Raw genomic sequence first — 27,253 nt, 5'->3', positions numbered from 1 at the left:
TGGCAATTTGGTAAAATTCCTCGGCTGTGACATTCGGTACGTCGTTCATGAATTAGGAATAAAAGGGAAGTTATGAATGAATTGGTAGTGGCCCATTTTAAGGTGATACTGAAATGTGTGACACATAAATATTTCGTGGCGTGTACATGTGTCTCGTAAGACATAATTTCCTCGATTTGTAATTATGTAATTAAAAATTACACGTGCATAAATTTTTACTACAAAAAGTCTTCACATATTCAATATTTATGCGTGGTAAACCTAAGAAGACAGACGAAAAAATATCTTGGTATGGTTCCTAAAATATCGTTTTATATCTGTCATTCTCAGTTCTAAGACGTGCGGATTAAGATGTTTGTTGGTGACATTTTACGATGTTTGTCTCTCGTGACGTATCACAATGAGTCTTAATAACTGTGACACAGATAAATGTGTGTTGTGTAATGGCACAGAAAGGAAACATTTATTGGTGCAATAGTGAAATTAACACGCCATTAAACACCTCAGTGCGTCTGTCAGGCTTTCGATTTTTATTGGCACTTCAGACTTACCTTCGGGGAGTCGAGAATGAGTTTTATGGCTGACATCACAAATTACTGTAAAAATTAGAGCCCCCGATTTTTTTAACAAACCACCCAATGAGACACGCTTTCAAACGAGAGTTTGTCTTTAAAAGCTGTCCCGCTATACGCCATGTAGGCGCTTTGGGGGGGGGGATGTGGAAGAAGGAATATAACTTCTAACTATTATTAACCTCGGCATTAGATTGGGGATGGGGGTTGACCAGCGAAAAACTGTGAAACTATGTACACGTGCGACGCGTTCTTTCTGTAAACAACAAAATGCTAACCTAACCTTTGTTTCAGTCTGCCACTGTACGTGCCGTCAGAATGTATTCTGCATTCATTCCGTGTATGCAATTTCGTTACAGTCAATAACATTGTAAGACCACTCACTAGGCGTGTAAAGTGTACCTTTATTCTCACACAAAACAACACACTCATTAAAATTACTAATCTCGAATTATATTTTTTTTCCCCCAGAAGATACAGCTAATTACGCGGACGACCAAAACTGGAAAATTCACCAGAATCCGTCTGTTGGGATTGGCGGAAATTGAGCAGGACTCAGCTGGCAAAATCACCTGATAATCGACGGTAAGTACATCAGATCCAAAAAAGTTAACAACAAATTTAATATATTTTTAAAAGTTGTGAATTACCTCGGCACAAAGTGGGTAAACCGAACGCATAACTGTGAGGTAATACAGGAGACGTCCGTCCGTCCGTCCATATTTTAACATATTTCGTCTCAGAAAATTATTGAATAAATTTCGGTTGCATGTGAATCGACACTAAAATTTTTTTGAGCGAATTTAATTTTTGTTCCTATCGATTATCGGAAGCCTCAAGAAGATTTTCCGATAAGCAACTGAGATAGACTAATAATTTGAGCTGATACAAATTTAAAATTCATACGAACCACGGCCTCAGGCAGAATATGACAAAAGCAAGATAAAACCGACTTTGAATTAAACTGAAGGTTAGGTCCTCGGTTTCCCAACTTTGCATGATTTGTAAAGACTTTGGCGAATGGTAAATGCGTAAAGATGTTGATGGAACATACCGTGGCCTATTTAAAGCACCAAACCGACGTTTTCTTGGAGAAACTTCAGACAATCGCCAGGCCAAACTTTAAATCGCGTTATCTTCCGTGTGTGAATTAGGGGAAAGGCCAAATGCCTTCCAGCAACCAACACCGCTCTCCGAATCTCCACGTAGAGAACTTCCGAACGGAAGTCGCAGAGACCACGTGACCGAAACGTCATTCGAGTTACGTTTTATTTCAATGCATTGCTACGGATGGTCACGCAGACCATGGGAATTTAGCGTTTAAGCGCAGCCAATCAAACAAATACGTCATAATAACATTAAATTTGACTGAATCTGGTCAGTTAATTGCGTAAAACCCTCGACCTGCCGTGGTCAGTACAGGCTAGTACGCTGATGATGTTTGCGGAAGTCAATTGCGTAACCACTGACAGTGGAAGGGGGGGGGGGAGCTTGGAGGTTGCCAGGTGCTGTCCAAAAGCGCCGTCTACTACTGGACAATCGGAATGTTCAAAATACGGAAACACATTGCCTGAAGTGTTTCCATGTAGATTAACTATCAAGTCTAGAATGGACCGATTTTCCCACTGCTGCCAAATCTAACAACTCCAAGGGTACATTATACAAGCTTCAAATGCTGATGCCATTGCTAAGTATACGTACGACTGCAAAAACTTGTTTGTAACGTAATGCAATTCGACTGCAGAAATGTGCCAACAGTACAATGGCCTTAAATTTATAGAAGCAAGGATTTATTTTCATTTATCCGTGCGCCTGAAAAGTTATTACGGCTAAACTTTTCATACTATACATTACCAGAAGTGGCCACTTAATAGCGCACACTGTACGAATATTTTCATTCCACTTCAAAGATAAGTAAATATGATGTATGACACCAACGCATACACTGTCCGTACTCCGCCTGTCTAAAGTACTCCACCCCCTAAAACGCAAACAATTAATTAGATTTGTCTAGATAATAGTTAACAGTTGTGTGTAATCTCATCGGTCACTGAATTATCGACGTTTAAGACATGTTGACAAGTGAGGACATGTACTCGCTTCAAGGCCCCGAAGCTGACGGTCGAGAAGAATTCACCGCGTCCGAATGAATTGCTAACTAAATTATGACTAATAAGTTTGCAAGTCGATTAGGACGAGGCGGTAGTTTACAAACCTGAATACAGAGTGACACACGTCTATTTCCCTATTTTGAACTGTGAAAGACGCAAGACATCAACCGAGACTTAAAAAAACACTGTAATGCGACGAGCTTCCTAAGAATTCGCTCTGATTAAGTTACATCAATGTTTTTCTCCGTATTTCAATTATGACTAATACCAGTTACACTACATCATTAATACTGCAGTTAATATGGTGTGTCAGAAGGTAAGGTGACCAACTTATATTTCACTTCATCTCCTCTCGAAGACACGTGTTTCTTTCTTAGGATGGAAAACGCCACTGAACGGAGAATGTATGAAGTCACGAAGGGCGTAATTAAAAACAAATCAGAATACGCGTGTGTTATAACTATGGGCCTCATCGACAAAATAAATTAAAATTCGGTTCCCCGACAACGGAGAATCCACACATTACAAGTCGACGCAGGTACCATCGAACTCTTTCCACATCGTCTTCTTCAAAATTTGTTCGGTTATGTTAGTAGATCTTTATTTGAACTAATTTCCCAACTCCGTGGAGAAGATTCCTTGTTAAAAGCTAACAGTCGCTCAGCTATCAACTCAAAAATCCCACACCTTTGAAAGTACCCACCGCAGAATCCAATCATAAGCCAACTGAATTGAATTCCACGATCATTTTCCATTTATCTACGAAACATTTTAATATTATCTTCCCACCTAAGCCTATTCTTCCAACTGATCTCTCGTGTGAGGTATTCACGCTTGGCCGCCCACTTGAATTACGTAATTTCTTACGAATTTGAATATCTTTCATGAGACAATAAATTTGCGTGTCCTAGAATAATGTATTTCTTTTATCAATGTCATCACTGAATGAATTTTGTGTTTACCCAATAAGATCCTGTTATCGTGATCAATGATTAATGATCACAGATCGAATTTATAATGTTACTATCGGTCGTCTTGGCTTCTCAGAATTATGACTCGCGAGTGACTTGACCTTGGGGTGATAAGCTACGGCTTATCTTTCACTGTGAGATGATGCATCATGTCTTGGCTTTTGTCCTGACAAAGATCCTTCGCTGTAATTAACGTAATGTTTAACGGAGTAATGCATCGGTGTCTACGTATAATTTCATGTAGGGATTGGAAAATAAAAGAAATGCTTTAAAATAATATTCTGTTCCTTTGCGGTTATAACCAGTAAAGTTAATCAAAGCCAAAGATTTTACACACCGTTAATGACACTTATCATATAAACTGCGACCTCCAATAATTTCGTGAGCGCAAATATTAATTAAGTAGTTAGCAGGCTAATAAAAACGTAACGTATCAGTTCTAAACAATGCACATCATAAATCTCACACACCAGTTTTTAAATCCCAGTGGAATTAATGAAACAGCGTATATACGACCGGAAGTCACATTACGTATATCCTCAATTCCTTTGTTTGCCAGAATCTTGTGTCAATTGCCACAAAGCGAGAAATAACAAGTGTAATTACGATGCAAGGAGATTCACTGCAGGCGGGTTTCAGGAATATCTGCAGAGTCCAAGTCATATTTAAAGTTCCCTTAACCCTCTGAAGCCAAAGATCGTCTTCATAATATTTTAAGAATTCAGTCCGTACCGCGAAGAAAACACAACACTTCACCATTACAAAGATCAACTGGTTAACGCTGTTTAAGAAAATAATCGCTGTTCACACTGAAAATCATACGAAACACGTAATTACAAACTAAAGAGTTAACTGATTGTTAAATTAGGTGGTGCATATAGTTACCACCAAGGTTAAAAGTGTTAAAACCATGCTCGAACATTTTACATAATACCTTTAACACCTGGGCTTATTAGACTAACAAATATTCAGTGAAGAGTTGAAACCAGAATTGACAAGAATTTTACTATGAAGATTCATGTAACTGTGGCTTGTTTTTTTTTTAAATAATGACCACGAAATGACACATCGAGATCCCTGACGTACGTATGTGAACGCGATTATCTCTGATAACATCTGCAGATTTGTGCTCGTTTTATAAAAAAAAAATAAGATGAAGGCGGACTGGCGACAATCTTTTTCAGTCAATTTATTATACTGCTCAGGCAAGCCAAATTCAATTATTTGTTTTCCTATTTAATAATTGCTTAAAGGCGTCTCATTAGTGTGTCAATATTCGTGTCCAATCCGAAGACTTTCCGAGCCACCTGAAGGTGGTCTTCACCGTTACATGACACGCCTCAAGTTCCATTCCTCAACACCACGAACATCAGCCGAAGAGACTACGCTTGCACGACCAGAGAACACCCTACAAAATGTTCAGTTTCCCTCAAAATCAGCGTTAATCATATTTCTTAAAATCATTACGCGCTAAAAATAGGAAAACATATAAACCGTTTAAATTTCTTGAAAATGTAACGAGATTGTCATAAAATAATTGATGTTGACGTCCAGGTAATGTGGCAATCCTCAACGAGTGACTAACCCTATAAAACAGTGTTTTCGTCGAAAGTCGCTTACGTAAACGACGAAGTCCCAAATTTTGAAACCAAAAGAAAGAGTACTGTGTTCATAAGAACCTGCTACCGGCAATGCTATCATGGTAGAAGTATACCGACGTTTCAGAGGTGCGTGCTTTTTCTGAAACGTTCCTAAACTACGACCAGACTACACGGCGCAATAACCCAGAAGACAGCCATCTTCATACTGGCTGCAAAGAAGAACTGAAATGTCATTACTGAATAATCGACTTAAAAAGTTTCAGGAAAATCAGTCACGTCTGGGGGGACATGGGCGCGGAATCCATTAGGCCTTTTAATGGGATGGCATTGTCTTTTAACACCGATGTCCACCATATAGAGAGCTGTGACCTTGACGCTACACGATACACGCGCATGGCAATTTCTGCCGATTTTAATGGCTGATCAAGTCAGAATTAACAGCGTTGATTCATGACGACCTATTTGGAGAATCCGTTCTTCGATCGCCATGTTTCCTGGCGACGGCTGGATCCAGACAGTTCTAGAAGGTTGTCTCAACTTCAGAGCGACTGTACCTGGCTTCGTAGCACGCACGATTATTTAATTCGCGAAGACTCCAAATGAAGGACCGAACTAGAAACAAGGGTGGGGGGGATAGACGCGGAGAGGGGGGGACGAGATGCTGAGGGTCGCGTGACGTCACGTCGTCGAGAGATGTGTTTCTTGGTGGTTGTTGGACGTGGAGGAACGCTATTTACATGTCCGGGAGGCGGTCTTGCACGTCACGTGGGCGGCGCAGATCGACTCCTTGCGAAGACCGAAGTGACGACGTGTATGTGCCTGTTTGCTTGTCTTCAGTTTTTACCCCTGGAGGCAGAAATTGGTAGCGCTTGGTACAGGCTGGTGGTTCAGGTGGTGGTGGTGGTAATGCCCACTCCCTGCCTCCCCCCCCCCAACTCCCTCTACACTAACGTATTCTTGATCTTTAGAAAGCAGTTCTTGTCTTCAGTTGTCTTCGAAGCACAAGCAAGCCAGGTTGAGTTTCGCTGGCCTCTTAATAAGTTCGCTTGTCATCAGCAGTTCAGTGCAAAACAGAACGGTTTCTCGGCTTTATTGTCAAGAAATTTCATCTCCTGTCACGAAGTTGAAGTGTTTGTGATTTTTTATATTCCCTCCAGCTCGGTCCTGGAGTTTCTCCGATCCATTTCGGAGTGTCAGAACATATGGGAGTACAGTCAGCTCCTTAGGTATAATAAGTGTCGCTGAGCTGGTGTGCCAAGCATCCAGAAAAAAAAATACAAACAAGTCACCAGTGTGTTGAGATCCGCCACTGCAAGTGAGACAGAAAAAACGTGTTTCTTTAAGAAACACGAATCGCCTGGCGCCGTGGCGAAAAGAGAGGTGGTTGACACAGAAACAAAGTACAGGCAGACTCGAAAAAGTTGTAACTACGTAGTTAAAAAGTGATATACTTATTTTGTGTAAACGGTGATTATTTACGAAACATTCTGTAGACAAGAAATCAAAAAAAATTTGACTGTAAAATCATCCGTGCTGGACACCTGGTGGAAACTGGAGATTTGCGCTACGCACATAATGTAAGTGTTCTCTGTGGATATATTGCACGTTTTTAGCATCCGTGTATTCGCTTATTAATTAACTTTATAAGCCCAGTTGCTTTGAGTAGGTAACTCTTATTTTTATTTGTGGGTTTCGTTTTGTTTCTCAGAATAAACAGCGATTATTTCCTTAAACAAGGTTAACCGGTCGATCTCTGTAATGGTGAAGTGCTGTGTTTTCTTCGCGGTACGGACTGAATTCTTAAATATTATTTAGACGAGCTACGACTCTAAAGGGTTAATATAGGATACTTTGATCTCGCCAACACTTAACGCGTTATTCAACCAACCATTTTTCACTGTCTTAATAACTTCAACACGCAAACGTCATCTTGAAACACACAACTCTGACTCCTTGCAGATATCATTTACGGCATCCATTAACGGGACATTGAGGAACAATGTCAAATCATTGGTTTCCTCTCTCTTCTAGTCAGGGCTTTTACCTAGATTACCCTGGCAACTTACTCCGAAGTGTACTTCAAGTCTCTTCTGAACTACAGCGACAATTCGCTGCTTTGAACAAGATCTGACTCAAAACTGAGACTTCATTAGTCAGTTCTACGGTTATTAATAAAGTAATTATGGTTGTTAATCAGCATAAAAAATCTATTCAGTATCGACAAAAAATATAAACATAAAAATTTAAAAAGCGTGCTTCAGCTAATAGCCATAGGAACTGAAGGTTAAAACAGATTCATCTGATTCTTGATAGCGCAGAGTGGATGGCCGATGTGACTGCCAGAGCGAACACTCGTAGGATTCCATTGCTTTTTGAGCATCAGGTTCTGAAGGATCACAGAGCCAGTCACTAGAGGCGCACATCCGATATCGATAAGAAGATAAGCTTTACGATATCGACTGAGATTATTAATAATTTTAACATCGTTCTGTGATAGCATATTTCGTCGTGATCAGAGCAGCTCCTAGCTTTCACCGAGTTCTCTTTCTTTCTTTCTTTCTTTCTTTCTTTCTTTCTTTTGTGGTGTAAGAGGCCGAGAGATTTCCCAATGCTTGGTTGCTCCTTACGAGATGTAAATCACTCACCTTTCATTTCTGAATGACAGTTTAAGAATTCGAGTTTAATTTGTACCTGAATAAAGAAATTTTCGCTATTCCTTCCATAAGATAAACCCAATGACGTCATCAAATTTACTTAACTATCAAAGAGGCCTCACTTTTACACGCAGAACCAAAATGGTTCTTGCCGGTGGTCTGAAACGTCACACAGCTTTGACTGTTGTGTTTTAGTGATAAGACTCTTGAAAAATTAGAAGCACTAATATTGAATCTCGAGGAATTGGTTACGTATCGAACGACGCTGCTGATACTGTCAAGTTACTGAGGCAGAAGACGACATATTACACTAATGAGGCAGTCTGTCCAATGACAATGACACACTTGTCTAATTGACTAAGACAGAACGTACTGAATAGTCAGATAAGTATTTACCGAGATTACGGCCAATCTCCGTCTTACAATCGTCGATACGTGCAAGATTTGAGGTTCTCAAGGCGATGGAAATAAAGTTGAGGCATTGGAACCTAGACTAGGACATACGATAACTGTGTTAGAGCATCGTGCGAAGACACAACATCACACAGAGACTTTAACAGAAACTAGGAAGCTGGTTTGTCCGATTGTAAGCGCGTAGCAACGAAGCACGTGTTCATATCTCGTCACTAGGACGCCGAACATATGGATGGACATAGACTGAAGACCATTAAATCAAGGAGCTAAGAATAATATTTGGAAACAGAGAAAAAAAATGGCACAGAAGAATGGAGAAAATTACACAATCAGGAGCTTCTCAATTTGTACCAAACATTAAATGAGACGACATGTAGCGCGCATGCAGAATATTTACCGGAAAAGGCCACTTACAAGGTCTTGGAATAGAACATATGATAATATGAAAATGGATATTAGAGAAGTAGGATTTGAGATTGTGGTCTGGATTCAACTGTTTCTGGATAGGGCACTTCTGTAAACACTGGAATCAAACTTGGACTCAATGAAACGCTACGAAATTTATTTGTTACTTGAGCGACTATAAATTTCTCATGATAAATCCTGTTCCACGGAGATAATCAGATATTGCTTTATTAAGTCAAAAATTAAAACCGCCCAAGTACCCAAGTATCTACGGGCTGACATATACGGCCGGGTTAAGACTTTTTTAAACTTATTCCAAAATGTATAATTACAATGCAGCAAGCAAATCTGTTCCCTCGCGATCGGATTTATTGCGTGGTCCTACGTCGTAGGCGAGCATGTGAGCATGTGAGCCTTGTTGCAATTTGCAGGGAAGTGTCAATGAATGCTCATCCACAGATACATCTGTCCCATTCCTTTTACCGTTGTGTGCGACACATATGCATATCATATCGAGCGACACGTGACAATAATACCAATGTTACGAGACTCACCAGCGAGGAAGGCCAGTCATCTCGAACGGGCTGAGAGGATGCGTGTCGCACAGCTGGTCTATGTGCCAGGGGCTTCCAGCATCTCACCAACCGCGAAACTGCAAGAACATTCGAGTCAATAACACTAATGAAGCAAACTGTTAATTATCGATCATCATCATCATCATCCTACCTGCTTCAAATATCAGAAACTCTGCATTTATGTATTTCGTATGATTCTCACTGTATAAATAGCGATTATTTCCTTGACCAGCGTTAAACATTTGATCTTTCCAATGGTGAAGACGTGTGTTTTCTTTGCGGTACGGACTGAATTCTTAAATATTTTTATGCGAGCTTCGGCTTTAAATGGTTAGACAGTGGAACTGGCCTCTTATTTACAGCGTCGATGGTTTAAAATTCACAAAGATTGTGTCACATTAAATGGAGCGGAATCACATGCTTATAGCATCAAATATCAATCTATAGTCATGTAAAACGAGGGGGAGATGGGAAGATAACATTAAGATTGATCTTAGTAAGAGGTTATTAATTTTTTTTAATCATTATACTTCCTCAGTGAGAGTTGAAGGGTAAGAAATTTGAAAGGTAGATGGAACTAGCTCAGAGTCTCCTGTTTAACAGCTGACTTTATTGGGGATGAGGCTTCGTGTTGTGTTACAAAAGTGTTTTAGTTAAAAAATGAAATGTAAAATAAGAGACAACACAGTGGGACGTAGAGGTAAGTACATAAGCTTATATACACATAAGTTTTTGTGCTGGCCCACATTTATTTAGATGAACACAAAAGTATGATCCGATCCTAACTTGAAAAAACATAAGGATTTGATTTTATCAATACATTGTATAGTTGTAAGGATCTCTCATGTGAAATGCTATCCAAACAGAGACAGACGCTGTCTTGGCCTAGCTGTAAACTGCAATTACCTGTTTTCTGCAAAGACTTCTAAAGCCAAACTAAGTAATAACCCTACATACCAAGGAAGGAAAAGCATCCGGAGGGCTGCTAAACTTTTGGGGTTAAAATATGCGTTTGTGAAAAGTCATCCCGTGTTTTAGGGAGAAAATTATCAGACGTCATGAAATCGTGAACTGAAAGAATATATCTATAGACGTTAATTCGCAGATACTTAGAATCTGAAGCACTTTTGCTTTCGTGCAAGGTAACGATAGATTCCTAAACCGATTTACCTTGATAAATTGTTGCATCAACTAGCGAATCTCTGGCGCAGCGAAGTCCATCTGGCGTGTCCTTAACCCGAATAACCCAAACGCTTTGCCGTTACTAACCCGACAAGAATTCTGTCGATAAAGCCATCAGCTGGCGCCTGCCAAGGAGGTCAACCACATTAGTTGGGTTAGGTTAACTCCGAACGCACGACACACCGAACAATGGCGGCTGAGTTATAGACGCTTCTGCCCGTCTACTGTGTCAGTCCACGATATTAATTTCCTTGAACCGAATTAAATAATAAAACTGCTTATGTAAGAATAGTCTTAATAAAATATATTAACTTGACCATACAATTGCGCGACCGTCCCCGTCAATTGTACGGTTTACTATGACACACTTTACGAATATACTGAAAACCCCGTTTAAATTTAACGGGGGGGGGGGGGGACGATTTCATTTCGTAACTCCATTCCTCATCCCATTTCTTATTTCCTTCAGTACGCCCAAAATAAGCTGGAATATAATAACAATAATTAAAAAGCCGTGTTACTTTATTTGAACATCATCGATGTACAGTCTAACGCAGTGGTATTCAACCTGGGGTACGCGTACCCCCGGTGGTACGCGAAGACATCTTAGGGGGTACGTGAAATTTAAAAAAAAAGTTATTTTATGATAAACACTGAATAATCAGTAATGTAATTTATTTAATATATTTTAGATGTAGATTATATACTACGTATAACTTGAATTATACACCAACAACTTTGGGGGTACAAAGTTGAAGAGAATTTATATCTGGGGGTACTCGAAGAGGTCTTAGGGGTACGTGAAATTTAAAAAAAGTATTTTTTTATGATAAACACTGAATAATCAGTAATGTAATTTATTTAATTTATTTTAGATGTAGATTATATACTACGTATAACTTGAATTTGGGGGTACAAAGTTGAAGAGAAACTATATCTGGGGGTACGCGAACAAAAAATGGTTGAATACCACTGGTCTAACACACGCAGAAGCTCACAACTTACAGAAAGGGAATAAATAGTAGTAACGAGCAGAAATCTCTCTTCCCCTGTAATTTTAGATAGGCAACTTAGCTCTTAGTCCCTCACTGCATTCAATATGCTCCAAAGCGTTCAACTTGAAACATTTTTACCGGATTTTCTCGTGCCTGTAACGCGGACTACTGGTTGGGAACCATGGCCTTGAAGTACATGTGAGAAAAAAGTGCTCTGTGTTTTGGGATAAAACATTTCAGGAAACAAGAACCGGCGACATTTTTACGCAGGGTTTTCTGCTGTCAATACGCATTAATACATTCAAATGTTTTATTTATTGTTTTATGAAGGCTTCTACGCCACCTGCGAAGCCCAAGGGCGAAAACTGTTTTGGTGCTCCAATACATAACCCGATCCTCCTCCGGTCTCAGCCTCAGACACACCCGCCTGCAGAAACAAAGGAAACGAGTCTGAGTCTGCAGAACAGGAGTAACGCAAGTTCCCTTCGATTGGCAAGGCCAAACAACGCGGGCGTAAGGCAACACGAAGCAACTTTCTTTCAGCGATAATTGCCCGAAAGGTCAAAGAAATACGGGCAGTTGTAACAACTTACTCCGCTGCATACAAACTCTAGATTCGACCACGTACAGAAATGCGTAAAATATTTTAATCGGTAAACCTGTCGGAAAAAAGACCACTTGCACGACAAAGAAGAAGACAGACCAATAATAATAATAACAACAATTCTAGTCTTTACGTGTTTGCGACTTCGGATGTCGTTGATGAGCTGAGTTACATCCCATTGGCCACGTACCAACCCTGAAGACGGCAACTGTAATGTCTGCCGAAACGTTAAAAAATCTTCAACATTCGACGCGACCTTATCCCCGAATATCGAAGTCGCACAAGAGATAATATTAAAATAGGTGCTCAAGGGAATAGAGTGAGGGTGAGTGTATTCAGCTGTGGCTCAGGATAGGAACCATTGGCGCGGGTCTCGAAGAAGCGCCTCCATGTCAGACCAACTTCCTGCTCGGTGCACCATAACATTTATCGGCCAGTGGCGGATTTTTACCGGATATCTCAGGGCTTTGGGTCGCACAAGGTTCCAACAGCGCATGCTCACAGACTGTAAAACAGACGATCACCTCTGCAACCGGACTTCCTGGACGGTTTTTCCACAAACTAGGGACAAATCTATAAATTCCGATAACAAATTCCATGGTACAGAGTCCTTGAGAAGCTGGAAGTTGCTCACCTCGTCATAAAAGTTACCGTCTTTTATGGAACCCGAAGGTTCACTACTGTGTTCACAGAGACCGCTACTGGACCTCTCCACAACCATGGGGGATGATAGACCCCCCCGGACAAAACACAATACGGAGGACTACCCATTCCCTTGTAGAGTGTCCGCAAAAATTAGGTCTGTCCGTCCGTCCGATTGTCTGCATGATTCCAGTAAAGAACCTCTGGACGAATTTGGAAGAGATTTGGTATGGACGTTATTGCATTTGTGTGATGCCCTGAAACTGTACTTTTTAATTTCATACAAGATATAATGCCAACAGCGAGCGAATCGACACTTTCGCTGTTTAAAATATGGTCTATGACCACATGAATGAGTTCAGTAGACTAAAACAGGGCCAACTCGCGTTATGTTATTGTTTTTCATTACCTAGAGAAGACATTGAGAACACGTGACGCGTATTGGTCGAAAAAATATAGTTGTCTGAGTAAGATAGCTGACGTTATCTCCCGTTAATGACAGTTCTTTAAAAATAACAGATTAAGAGACATTTCAACATATATTCTGGATTATATTGCATTTATTGAACAGTTTGTAACAGGAAGTCAAGACCCTATAAAAATTCTATCGCAGTTCGCTTCAGTTTTGTTTTGTAAATCGACAGATAAATACGTAATGTGCAATGAACAGATCTTATATTGTAAAGATGTGCTTTTGTTTGTACATTCCCTGCGCTCCGTCGCTACTTCAGCGACTATCAAAATTCGTCGAGGAGAAAATGAAAGATGCGGACGGACGTGCGTAAGAGCAGCGCGGGGCTCTTAGAAACTATTTCGCAGACCTACAAAAAAAAGGCCACATCGTTCACTCAGTTTACACTTTCATTTCCGGAAATGTCAGCCAGAGAACCTCACGGTAGTCTAAGTTTTCTAATTTCTTGTTATGGCCTGTCTCCGTAGTCCCCGGTTCAAACTCCCACATCATAACTTTTGTCGGCGGTAATACTTTTATACTTTTTTTCACGCCGATAACCCCGTTAGGACTTCGTAACCATTTAATATTATCCTCGCATTTACGTATATGGCCATCCAGAGGTCCCTTACCTTCACATTTTTAATCACTCATGTGTGCTACATGTCCCACCCATCTTCTTCCTTGGACATGGAGACCCTAATACATGAAGACGCTCCCCAGTACGCAAATCTATCAGATTTAATGATACTTACATCTTATGTGCAGATAATAGACATTCACCTCAGCACTTTGCTCAAAAACGCCCTCCTTAACAGAGAACTTCTATTAACCCTCAACATGATGGGTCCTGGTCGTAGGGTGAAGTAATTTTGGACACCGTTAAACCAAAATTCTTACAGGTATTATTAAACCCAAGAAGTTCAACCAGGGGCATCCGACAAGAAGACGAACCAGTCGCCAGTGACAACAGACAACAGACCCTAGGTGGCAGTTACAGAGGCAACGAGGTACAAAGCGTAGACCTCATACGCTCCAATAGTAAAATCATAGGTTCGAATCCCGAGAGGCAAGGATGGTTGTCCTTTGTTTCTCAGTGTTTTGTTTCGCGATACAAGAACCGAATGAAACGTGAGTCCACGCCTTGAAATTTAATTGTCAGCATTTTGGTCCAGCACGAGGACTGCCTAAGCAATCACAATGTGATGAACTGTTATCGAATCTAAATGCAGAAACTGACCCATTAGTAATCAATAAACATACACCAGGCAACAGAAATTAAACTTTTGATTACGTAAGCATCTGAGTTACGTGTAAGCACCTTGCAGTCAGGAAAACAGTTGAGAAGAATAAGTGCATTAGTCATCCTTGGTGCTTTCCTGTTCTAAGTCAAATTAATATCAAATAGGTTTAAATATTTCCCCGCGTTGCATTGAACTCAAAGATACATTTCCCTGTTCACAGGAAAACATTACCAGTTCCTATCCAGTACACACCTTACACCTTATAAGATACATTTTAATATTATCCGCCTATCCATGCCTTTGCTCTGTTTCCATCAGATTTTATAATTTTCCCCAAGCGTTCTCCGTGTGTCACTCATGTCAGCCGCCATTTTTAATATTTCGCGAATGTTAAAAATTATGAAGTATCTACCCCGCGGTTTTATGAAACATAAGCCAACCGCTGACAGTTGTTGCACGTTCAGCTCCGTTGACACGTGTTTTTGTGCGTGCGTCATGCGTTCGTTTGTGCGTGCAAAAGCCTTGCGTCTTCACGTATGTTAGAGTTCGTAATGATGTCTGTTGGCTCGACGAGGCATGTGACCGTGTCCACACGTACAAACAAGCGGACACTAACATCATGAACGTTTGCGTGAGTCAGTGGAATGTATTAAGGCTACATTTCATCACGAACTCCATTTCTCACTTGGTTGAAACCGTCCAGTTCGGCTGTTTCATTCATTGCAATGGTGCCTTACCATTCTCCCCAGTCAGTGGTTAAAATGTAGGGAGATTTTTGCTTTCCCTTCGATAATCTTATTAAAGTGGCGTAATATAATAACGATATGAAGAAGTCTTAACGGTGTTGTGAGTTCATCGATTGTATGGATTGGCCTGAGACGCTAAAACCTGCTTAAGACCGGTTATGGGAATCCCAGCATAAAAACGTATCCAAAGTGAAATTTCAAGATATTCATTGTATAACAGGTATGTGTAAACACTTTTTTCCAGATCTTACCAGTTATAAATTTCATGATTGTTTACCCCAACACCTGTGGAGAAAGCCCAAGTGAATTCATAGGTAAAAGAATTTTCCAACGTCACCCTTTCTTCATTTCACCCCCTCACCTTCCCCCTCGATCCTCCCTAGAAAAACCTGTATTAGAAGCACTTGTAAAAGCTGCACATCATAGCAGCACTTATGAACCAGAACATTAATTATTAATTCATGGGAATTTATGGGACATTTTAATGGGGAAAACGAGGGCACCAGAACATGAATTATTAATTCATGGGAATTTATGGGACATTTTAATGGGGAAAACGAGGGCACCAGAACATTAATTATTAATTCATGGGAAATTTTAGGCTTCTGTAAGCACAGGGAAACATGAGTTAAAGAAGAAGCCTGCTAAGACACTAACTAATCACGCCCCACGCAGTGTGCGACAGCCCTGACCAAGCAACACATTATCACACCCTCGGGTCCTAAGTTAAGGGCCGATATTCTCAGAGCTCACGTTGTTTGTGAAGGGACTATCTAAGCAACTCGATGGACTCACAGTCCTTAAACAGCTGACAGTCTCTCAAGACAGTCAATACATTTTCCACTATTTATATAAATCAAATGTTCATTACCGTGTTCACAACACCCCGTCACTGGAAACCATCCTGAATCAGATGAATCTAGCCCACATCCATAATTTACATTTCTTATAGATCTCCTTTCAGGTTTACCGATCATGTCCCACGATTCATTCAACCTTGACGTGATTAACCCAATAATATACGTAACTGGTGCAGGCTCTCCACCTTACTAATACCTTCTCACCCCCAAATACAAATTTACCCTAAGCACCCTTAAATCTATTTTATTCCCTTTTGGCGAGGAACCAAAGTTGCGTACCTGTATAAAAACAGGTAAATTATATTTTCGTATATTTTAAACGACTACAGGTTTCTATGTGAGACGGGTACATGCTAAATTCTGAACTGTGTAGTACAAAGCATTCATGGAATTTTATCCTTCTTTAATTTAACTTTGATATATCAACACCGTCCCCAAATATACGAACTTTGACACATTTTCACAAGTTAACAGTGATCCATTCTGGTGACAAGTCACGATGGAATGCTTGGTTTCCACATGCAAGTTTCAGCGAGACATAAAATTGTAAATTCTGCAAGCTGGCTGTAAACAAACCTAACCTTACAGTATTTGTAACTTAAATTTGAGGTTAAAGTCTCGACTTAAGTGCGGTCGCGTCGAAGTAGGTCACCGCAAAGAACGGCTGATTACGCAGGCAGGCAGGTCGTCATATCACGGACGTAACAAAAGTGTGAGAAAGACAAAGTGTGAATCGATGAGCGCGTCTTTACCGGATGCTTTCCTTGTAACGTTAAAATACAAGAGTAACCTCTCAACTCTCCCACCTCTTACAACGTTATCACACTTGATATTCGTAGGCGGGGTACGACATATCGACTATCCTGACAGAATACTTCCCCGTCATTCCCCCAATGCAAATCCTGAAAGAGATTAAGATAGGCCACAATCTATCTTTTCATCCCTGGTGATGGACGCAGAAAGTTCTGTATCTAGACCTACGTGTTTTTAAACGAAACGATAAAGACATAATTATCTTTTCATCTGTCCTTGTAAATCAAGACTTTACTGTATTAAAGAGCTTGCGTCATGCCTTGGACTCGCAGAAATATTTCCTCGGGCTGAGTAGTGACCTGGAGTGAATCTCGTTTCCTGCTCGCTTTGCTAAGTTCTAATCATTCCAGTCTGGAATATCCGTTGCTTAGCAACGGCCCAGCCTCTCTGTATGTAGACAGACGTGGCTCGCCTTCCGCGCGAACAAGTCTATAAATTTTATGTTTATCAATCAAATGCATGACGACAAAACGCGCCTGGGAAATCTTTTTTTTCAGTACCTGCTTTTAAATCATGCTTTTTAATTATACATTTTCTGAAGTATAACCGGAGCTCTAGCGAAATACAATTTATTCACATGGTACAATGTCAACAGAGATAAAATCAGTTCATAAAAACATCCACAGTGGTTAGCCTTTGGAACACTTAATACAAGGCTACGGCCAGGCGAACATGTAAAACCCAGGAAATATGCGATTTCAATTTCAAAACCATGAAAACAAGCATTTTTAACTTCCTTTTATAGATATATATTGTTTAAATCTTGTCCGTCTAATCACAATAAATTCTTATTAAATATTAAAATATTACAATAATTAACATTTAAAATATTTAAAATATTAAATGATGTTCTTTATCGAAATATTCGATTTACATTAGACCATCGAATATTTCGATAAAGAACATCATTTAATATTTTAAATATTTTAAATGTTAATTATTTTAATATTTAATAAGAATTTATTGTGATTAGACGGACAAGATTTAAACAATATATATTTATTATATCACAATATGACGCAACTTTACCATCTCATTTCCTTTTATAGCAAAACTAGAACAGTATGACCCCTCAAAGTTGACATGAATAACCATTTTGTGTTATCTTAGAAAATCTCACACAAAGTATGGCGTTTATTTATAAAACAATCAAATGTCAAGAGAACTCCTGTCAAATGATGAGCCAATTTCGTTGGAAAATTCGGGAAAATGTAACAAGCCCCTAAAGCCATTGCATATAATAGTCTTTGCGTCATGCGTGAATAGGTGCCTGGCGCATACAGAGAAAATTACTTATTCCTAGAAATTTGTGTTTCCAAGGTAACGAGCAGGGATTGGAAGCCACGATTTTCTGCCTATATTAATTCAAAGTAAGAAGAAGAATAAGAAGAATATTCTTTTTTTCGCTGCTGCACATATGACGTCAGTACTTGTTTATTTAAAATAACAGTTTTCTCGTATTGACGACCTTGCCAAGTAGGTTGTGCTTCACAAAGTTGTTGTATCGTAATGCACGAACAAGTATCTTTCCTTGAAAACACGACAACAGAGCGTTCTATGAACCTAATGCGAGGTTGAAAGACGGTTTACACCGGCGCATACCAGTTTTCTGTCACCGTGGGACCACATTTACCAAATTCTGGCAAAACGGAGGAAAACCAAATCTAATTACATTACCACAAAGCAGAGAATCTTTGAGGACAAAACAAACAACAACAGAAATTGGAGAATTTTTTTTTTAAACAAGAGGGACTGGCGACTTTCTGATGAAACTGCACGGCCTATCTTCCTAATAACATATCGAATATCTAGCTTAGTATGTAAAATGTCTTGCTTCGTGTAAAATACGTATCTAGGCAAGAATTTACAGACACTCGGGAAGAATTAGCGGCCCTCTGTATCTCCTGTAGCACACGAGGCTTGCAAAATAACGCGTACAATGAAAGAATAGGACGTACTCAATTATTTCCTCACAAGGTGTAAGCATACACTGACGCTTAAGTAATTTTAAGTAGTTAGTGCTTAGAATTCTTATAACTGTTCTAGAAATGCACTGTGTTTTTGTGACGCAAGTTCGACGTTTCCATACCTAAAGAAAAAGTGTTGTAAAATTTTTTTATTTAACACTTCTAGAGGGGCCGAAAACAATTACAACATTACTCAGTCTTTAGGAAATTAATTTATGGAAATCAAACTAACCTTCTGTCTTTTTTTTAGGACAATGTGATGTCGATTTAAGCTACTAACTTTTTAATATTATTACCCAGTTTCATCACCGTTGTAACACAAGTCCGGTACTGTGTGCTGTTTTAAATTTGTTCGGTCGAAGCCCTTATTCCCGAAAGAGCAACTTTTCTACTATTTCATTCTTCTTAGAGGTTTGATTCCAAAAAAATGTTACCAATTAAAACCGAAAAGTTTTACGTGTTCATTATACGAAGCACCTCCATCCATAAAGGCTTTCTTCTATCTGTCTGTACAACTGCTTTCTTGGCTAACAGATTTTGAATAAATGTTATAATACTTTCAGAAAAGAAACATGACTGTAGAATATTGCGGATTCGAGGAATCTATTGGTGAGCTGAAAGGCTGCCAAGAGCTCAAGAAAAACCGAGCTCCAGTGAACGAGTTACTCCACCTGTACGACGAGGTGATGAAATTGTTGGCGTCAGAATTGCATAAACAGACCATCGGGCTTTGCCACAAATGAGACCTCTCGTGATGGCAAATACATTAAACTACGAAAGTACACGAGATTAATGTTCGTGCTCTGTAATTTTGAAGAAGTTGGCTCGTACAGTTGTTGACCGCCTAAGGCCAACAAACAAATACAGTTAGACATACACGTACGTACATAGGGGTCAAATGCAGACTAATAGCGCCAGTTTAGTTTAATAACACAACAAAAAAAGTGTTCCATGTAACTACATACATTTCCTGTTCTCCAGTGCAAAGTTCTTTGCTCTCAGACTTGTGGTTTCAGCTGCCAGTAGCTGAAGGATGCGCCCTACTCTGTTCAGAGCCTGAGTCTCCTCAACGAAGGGCGCTCTTCTGCTACATAAATGTGTTTTACTTGCATATATAAGCAAACTTACTCGTCACACAGCAGGTTTATCATGTAACAGAACAAGTCATTTACGTCAATACTAGTCCTCGAATCATTCGTCTAGCTAGAACATGAAAAATAAAAAGACTGGGGCACAAATACTAACTAATACAGCAGAGTTGTTCTTCAGAAGCTAAGTCACTCCGCAGATGAAGATGTACTCCGCCTTTCATGAAACCCCCAGGGTTCATTATCGTGAACACAAAAGCCAACCGCTTAACCGTATCCTGTATTATTAAAATTCAGTCCACAGCCTCATATCCTATTTTCATAAGCTGCATTTTAATAATATCATTCCATCTATGCTTAAGTCTGCCAAGGGATCTCTTTCTTTCACATGCACTTTTCGTCACTCCTCTGCGCGCTACATGTCTTATCACATTTGATGACGAGCATGATTTATGAAGTTCATAATGAAATATAATATATACATTCACCTTACTTTAACACGGAGATAAATACAATAGATGCTTCCTACATCTGCAAAATAGATAATGCAAACTTATTTGTCAAATACCAAACGCTATAACAAAATGACTAATCTAGTCGGTACTGCGGATTACAGAGAGATTTGGGTGCACGTAAAATGCCAGAGCCCCAGAATAGGTACGGTAATTGCTTTTGGAGACAGGGAACGCAAAAGTTTAGGGCTCTCGCGATTTCTAAAAGGTCTATCCTCTAATTTCTGTGATAGTTAAAGATAAAACATTTAACCGAGACTATGGAAACCTCTCAGCAAAATAGTAAAACCTATAACAAAACCACAGGAAAACGAATTTTGTCACTAAGACGGATTAAGGAGATTTGAATGCAAGAACAGAACCTGAGCCTCAAACAATTGATAAGTCTGCAGCTTTTCGCGTCAGGGAACACAAATGTTTAGGGCTGTCATACTTTAAAAAGCTTATCTTCTGCATTGTGTGACCGTCAAAGATAACATATTTTACTGTTTGAACAAAGAAACCTAGCACACTTTGCCAACCTTCCTTAATAGAAAACTCCGTTATAATTATTGCCACAAAGTTTGTCATGTTGTTTGGCACGTGTTACACAAACACGTGGTCTATTTGCCCGAGGTCCAGAACAGAGCGCTGAGGAGAATGTCTGGACCTAAGAGACGAATAATCAGGATAACTGAAAAAACTCCTGTTCATCAAATATGAATAGTGTGATAAAATGGCGGAGAGAGATTGGCGAGGCATGTAGCATTAACGGGTAGACGAGAAATGCATAAAATCGATAGAAAATTTCGTAGGCGGAAAACTTTAAAGGCAGAGACAACTTGAGAGACTTAGGCATAGATGCAAGGATAATATTAAAGCTAAACATGTAGGAAACGAGTGTGTGGGATGGATTGGTTTAGAATAGGGCGAATTTGAGGGCTAATATGAAAAAAACGAGGATTTTCATGACCATCTGAGCGACTACCAGCTTCTCAAGGACTACTTGACTCCATGAACTCAATTAATTGAAGATTTGCGAAGTTTTTGCCTTAAAAGAGGACAACATGGCAACTGGCATTGTTCAAGAACCCCTGCGGCTGACCTGTCGAGTGCTGATGTATAAAACAACAGCTGTTACGTCACAGGTCCGTTCCGCCTGAGTGTGTAGGCCTCCCACAATAACCCTGGGACTGAGAACGCGGTCGGTCGCTTTCCCTGACATGACATTAGATACTCCAGCAGCGACAGACCTCTGCATTATCTACAAGTCAGAGAAGGAGACGTAAAATCTGAGGCGTGCTCGAGACGCCATTTTGTATTCACCGTTGAGTAACCTGCATAATCTGCGAATTTAAACTGATGTGCCCCCTCGCGACAACAGACTTTCCCCTGACCTTAATCTTGGCATTAACCCTTTCAATGCTACAAACGAGACAAATAGATTAAAACTCGAATCGTTCTCAATCAAATCCATTGTCGTGTTCTACAAAATAAAATAAAATTCGTGAACAGCTGAAGATAAATTTGTGTGGTTCTTCGATAATTAAAATGACATGATATAGTGGAAATATAGCAAAAGACAGTTTACTGAAATCTAACCCAGCATGATAAGGGTTCTTCTATTATAATGAGCCAGTTGTGTCCAATCCACAACCTACATACTTACGACTCGTGTAAACATTTCCCTGCAATATACGCCTAGAACTTTCCTTGAGAATTTTCGCTTAAAATTTTATATGGACTTATTTTTAACATGAGTACTACACGTCCCGCTTATCTTAACATTGTCTGATAGTTGTGATATACGGTCACGCGGCGGTTACAAGGGACGCGTTTACCAGAGAATGGATCGTCATTATAATTCGTTACACGTCTCTCGAGAAACCCCATTAATGAATCCTTGCATGCCCTGTAATGAAAATTCCACACAGAAATAACCAGCGAGTGTTTTAATTCTGCTCGAGTTTGTTATGACCTTTGCTAAAGGAAAGCTAGAAGCTTTGTTCTTATTAACAAATAACCTAATACTAATTCCATAATATATACGGAGCGCAAGTTCTCTGATATTTAAAGCCTTGAAAACTGCAAGTGAAGACATAAATACGGCCTTCAGCTTTTGTGCCACTATCGGCTAGGCTAACAGTCACGTCCCACCACACGACTGAAAATTTATGGGAATAAAATGCGAACAGTTTTGGAATTTATTAACCACTAGCAGAGTATCCGTAGTGGTACTATGGGAAAATTCAACAAATGCATGCCTAACCTAACCTAACATAACCTAATCTAAGAAAACCTAACCTAAACTAACATTCAGCATGAATCTTTGTCCTGAAAGCTTACCATAGAACTGATAATTCAATACGTATACTTAAATAACATAGGAAAAATTATCATTCATAAATCCAACATCTTCATCGAGACTCAAACCCAGGACAAATATCTCGGGTTATGACCTCTGTTCTATAATCTATTTCTCGAAACATCTATGGTCTTTGTGCCGTTCTATCGTGTTCAGTTTCCGAGCTATAGAAATGGCCCTCATCATGAGTTGAAAGGCGTCCCTGTTCTTCGTTCAAATCGGGATATGCCGTCGGCGTCGGCATGACAGGCGTCGTGACGCTCTTTCCACCAAGCCTCTCGTCTGTCGCCAATTCATAGCCATCAGTTCCCCAACTCATTCGAAGATGCATTACCTCCGCTGGTGAAAGAAGTTTTTAAATTTGAAAATAACGGAGTACAATGATGAAATAAAAACAGAAACTGAGGAGAAATCTGTCTGCCTCCAAGGACCGAGGAAAGCCGGGAAAAACTGTCAGCGTAGCAGGACCCAGTGTCAGCAAGACAATGCGAATTCTAACGCGCGCGAAGGATTAATCGTTCGAGGATACAGATTAGGCTACTCTTAGGTAAGAAAGCTAAGTCAGTGAACCGAGTAGCTGTGGCTCATTCATTAACTACGTATCGACAGTGTGACGGAGGTCGGTGAACGCTGTTATGGTTTTTATTCGCAAAAACCAAGATTTTAATCTGATACACATAGAAAAACATTCGCTTATTGGAGACACTTGAGGTTCTCACGATGGAAAATGGCCGTCTTTGGGTGATTTAATGACGGAGACAGTAAACACTTCTGAAACGTCGAACAATGTCTATGGGAATACACGACGCAACATCTTCATGCGGCTATTAACTTCGCCATATGAGAAATTTACGTAAAATTTGATGAGAAAAAATTTCTTTCTGCGACCCCGACATGGACAAGGATATGAGAAACATCTTGTGCAGGTTACGCCCAGTCATGCGACATTATTTTGCGTTGCAATTCTCTTGGTTTGTTAATACGCCATCTCGTTATAATGGGAAAATGCATAATATGAAAAAACAGACAGTATTGCATACCCTGTTGGCGTATGACAGACGACAAATACAAAGCATTGCGTGACAGGAGAATGAAAAAAGTAAAAATAAAAATAAACATGTTTGAATCTCTGGGTGGGCAGAATATTGCGTTCTCCTACTGCTAATTTGTCAACATTAGTTCTCCCTGTTCATCGCAGCAATGTAAAGGAAAAATTTTAAATGTCACGAACTGTCAAAATCATATTAAGTTGCGTGCCATATCGTAATTTATACCAAGGCCGCACTTTTACGAGTTTTTCAAAACATTCCGCTGAAATATTTTTTCGTTATTTTGCGTGTCGGTCCAACTTCTTGGAAGCAATGCAATTACCCTTAAATGGTATGTGCAGTTCTATTATCATTAAAGAAGCTACATTATCAAATGACTCAGGCAAGCGAGGTTCTCACTGACCTTGAAGTAACCTTGTCTTTTAAGAGATACCGACCAATAGTGCGTAACAGAGATGACATTGAAACTTTATACATGTCATGTCCTCTAAATCCTAATGGTAACTATATATACCACCTACTTTTGCAACCAAAAACTCTGTATTTTTCCAGGAGAATGTTTAGTTTTCAATTAAATAAGATTTTCAGCAACTGGTCGTTGTCATGGAGACGTGTTGCGTTTTCTTTGCAGTACGAACTAAACTTCTAGATATTATTTATCCGAGCTTCGTCTTTAAAGGGTGAAAAGGTTTACAAAATCCACATGTCTGACCAAATCCCACCCACAATTCAATTTCACTTGCTACATGAGCGCCCGTCACAAATGACGTATTCGTCACGCCGAAGGAAAGGACAGGTGTCCTTATCTGCCACACAAACGACAATTGCTATTATTAGTCAGTTGGTTACGCGCTGTGTTACGTGCAAACTCGACGAAAGCAGTCAAGTGTTGAATGGATCTGTTATTCTGGACTCCGATCCTTATTTTTGGCAAATTTTGTGACATTTGGAGATCAAACATCGGAAACATGTCCATGCAATCAGTCAGGGCTGCCAGCCTACACATTCTATTTCGTCGTAAGTACTATTTCATGCAGATTATGACGTTTGGTGGGGTGTGACTCAGACTATGACCAAACATATGACACGAACGTAATGTGACAGTGCGTCTCAAATCGAATTCCAATTTTCAGTGCTCACTGACACGTGAACTCGGTAACTTTTACACTGTCAGACTATAACTGGCTTATGCAGAACGTAACTGCGAAACTCAGACAAATCTTAATAATTTTCCAAAGTTTCGTGGACATTGTTATATACACCTTCAAGCGACTGGTTGTCATTACACTGGAAGACCCGTTAATTTTAAGATTAGTGATGACAAATGAGAACGAACCCGGGACCTAGGCTAGTATGCTAGCAACAGGGCCAAATATTTCGATTTTTTTTAAGCCGAAGCTCGTCAGAATAATACTTAAGAATCCAGTCCGTACCGCAAAGAAAACACCACACTACATCATTACGAAGATCAGCTGGTTAACGCTGTTTAAGAAAATAATCGATGTTTATTCTAAAAATCATACGAAACAAATATAAAATGAAGGGAAACACTGAATTAGGTCACAAGCGCTTCGTTCAATATTCATTGAATTCATTTCAGACATGAACAACTAAAATTCGACGCTCTACAGTTTCAGTTACTGACAGCATCGTTAACAAAATCACAGTTTACACAGAATACGTTTAAATGAACGTGTTTATATTGCAAAAAATATTACTTCAATTACATTAAAATAAAGATTGGGTCCAATTATTCTTCTATCCTCAGCATCCAGACCGGCTCTGGGGCCCACTCAGCCTCCTATCGATGGGTACCCGGGGGCGGGGGTTCTTTCCCTGTAGTAAATACATGTTAAAAATGTATAGCATTTAGGTGTGTTTCTATTATGGGAGAAATGCGTTGGTTACTAACATGACACCAATTACTTATCTTCTCTTACACTTGCTAAACCGCTAAGCGTCAGACATGAACTTCAAATAAGCAATTTAATCACAAAGGATAACCTAAATTGATTTCCATACGAGTCCTCTTTAAAAACGTGTAACCTAGGAGACTTTAACAATTATTTACAAAGATGACTCTTTTTTATCTTGCTTCAATTTTTCGACTTACACAACTAACAAACCTTAATCTGCATATCCATCTTCGAAGCTCGACTATAATCTTAAGATTGATATTAAATAAAGACAGTATGTACTGGATTAAACTTGCTCAGGATAGAGACAAAGGGCGGCCTATTGTGAATGCGGTAATGAAGCTCAGGGTTGCATAAAATGCGGGGGAATTTGCTCGGCTTGGTAAGCTATCATCAGCTTCTCGAGGTACGCGTGTCTACATGGAGTAGAAAAAAGTCTAGACTGGTTACACCAGCGTTTCTTTGAGTTCGCTAATTAATTTCTGCTTGTTTCAGAAACTGCTGTGGTAGCTAGCAACTGGAACACGATGGTGGCATCCACAGAAGACCACTCAACAATCAACACCAACCACAACACCACGACGACGCAGAACAACACAAACAAAGAGCCGACAGACGAGAAGCAAGACGATGTAGCTGTGTACACGGTCTCCGTCGGCGGAGGATACGCGAACGAGGCGTTTAAGGATGACGGGGACGTCACGGGAGACGGTCGGGGAAATTCGTTAACGAAACCTCCCCCGCTTCCACCCGGAGGCGGCGACGAGGAGGGAAACATAGGCGCCGATGGGAAGTTTCGATTGTCTCGTCGTGAAAAGTGGAGAATTCTCAAGAACATCGCAGCTGTCAGTCTTGCCTTCATGGTGCAGTTTACTGCATTCCAAGGCACGGCCAATCTACAGAGTTCCATCAACGCGCAGGAAGGACTTGGCACAGTGTCTCTGTCCGCCATCTACGCAGCCCTCGTTGTGTCCTGCATCTTCGTGCCCACGTTCCTCATTAAGAGGCTAACAGTAAAGTGGACTCTGTGTTTCTCCATGCTCATGTATGCTCCGTACATCGGGGCGCAGTTTTTTCCGAGGTTCTACACCCTGGTACCTGCTGGAGTCATCCTCGGTTTGGGCGCCGCTCCTATGTGGGCTTCTAAAGCCACGTACCTCACCCAAGTCGGCGGCGTCTATGCAAAGTTGACGGACCAGGCGGTCGACGCCATTGTCGTCCGATTCTTCGGATTCTTCTTCCTTGCGTGGCAAACTGCTGAGCTGTGGGGAAATCTCATCTCTTCCTTGGGTAAGCATCGACATTCTTCTTATAGGTGTGCAAGTGACGGGCAAATTTGAACCGGAGAGGGAATCCTCATCCCTTCACTGAGAAGGGGGAATCCCGTTATACCTAGTTTTAAACAGAACACCACCACATTCCTGCCTACCAAACTGTAAAATCACTCCTTCGCCGACCTGTAAGGAGGTAGCAGCTTTGATATTAAAGTTTTCTGCGTACATTATAACCTTGAAACACAATCGCGGCAGAATCCAGG

The 27,253-nt window shown here is 40.1% G+C and overlaps 1 protein-coding gene across 7 annotated transcripts in view; it reads left to right on the top strand.

Moving 5' to 3' along the window:
- The window catches only part of LOC110840027 (UNC93-like protein), a 77,570-nt gene that overhangs the window by 36,002 nt on the left and 14,315 nt on the right, over positions 1–27,253 (top strand). For 3 of the 7 annotated variants that reach the window (XM_087347006.1, XM_087347008.1, XM_087347007.1), the window contains exons 2-3: positions 1,044–1,157; positions 26,212–27,006. In XM_087347006.1, the coding sequence (XP_087203132.1) occupies positions 26,244–27,006 (763 nt within the window). In that variant the 5' untranslated portion in view covers positions 1,044–1,157; positions 26,212–26,243. Of the gene's footprint in view, positions 1–1,043; positions 1,158–6,235; positions 6,833–15,139; positions 15,388–24,657; positions 24,818–26,211; positions 27,007–27,253 lie in introns of those variants that run through there. The other 4 variants (XM_087347005.1, XM_087347009.1, XM_087347004.1 and 1 more) reach the window with 4 other exon arrangements.

This window comes from Zootermopsis nevadensis, unplaced genomic scaffold (assembly GCF_977971745.1).
Source record: "Zootermopsis nevadensis isolate Lab colony 2312 unplaced genomic scaffold, Znev_1.0 Znev_ptg000011l, whole genome shotgun sequence".
Classification (NCBI taxonomy): domain Eukaryota; kingdom Metazoa; phylum Arthropoda; class Insecta; order Blattodea; family Termopsidae; genus Zootermopsis; species Zootermopsis nevadensis.
This window is presented reverse-complemented; position numbering and strand designations above follow the sequence as displayed.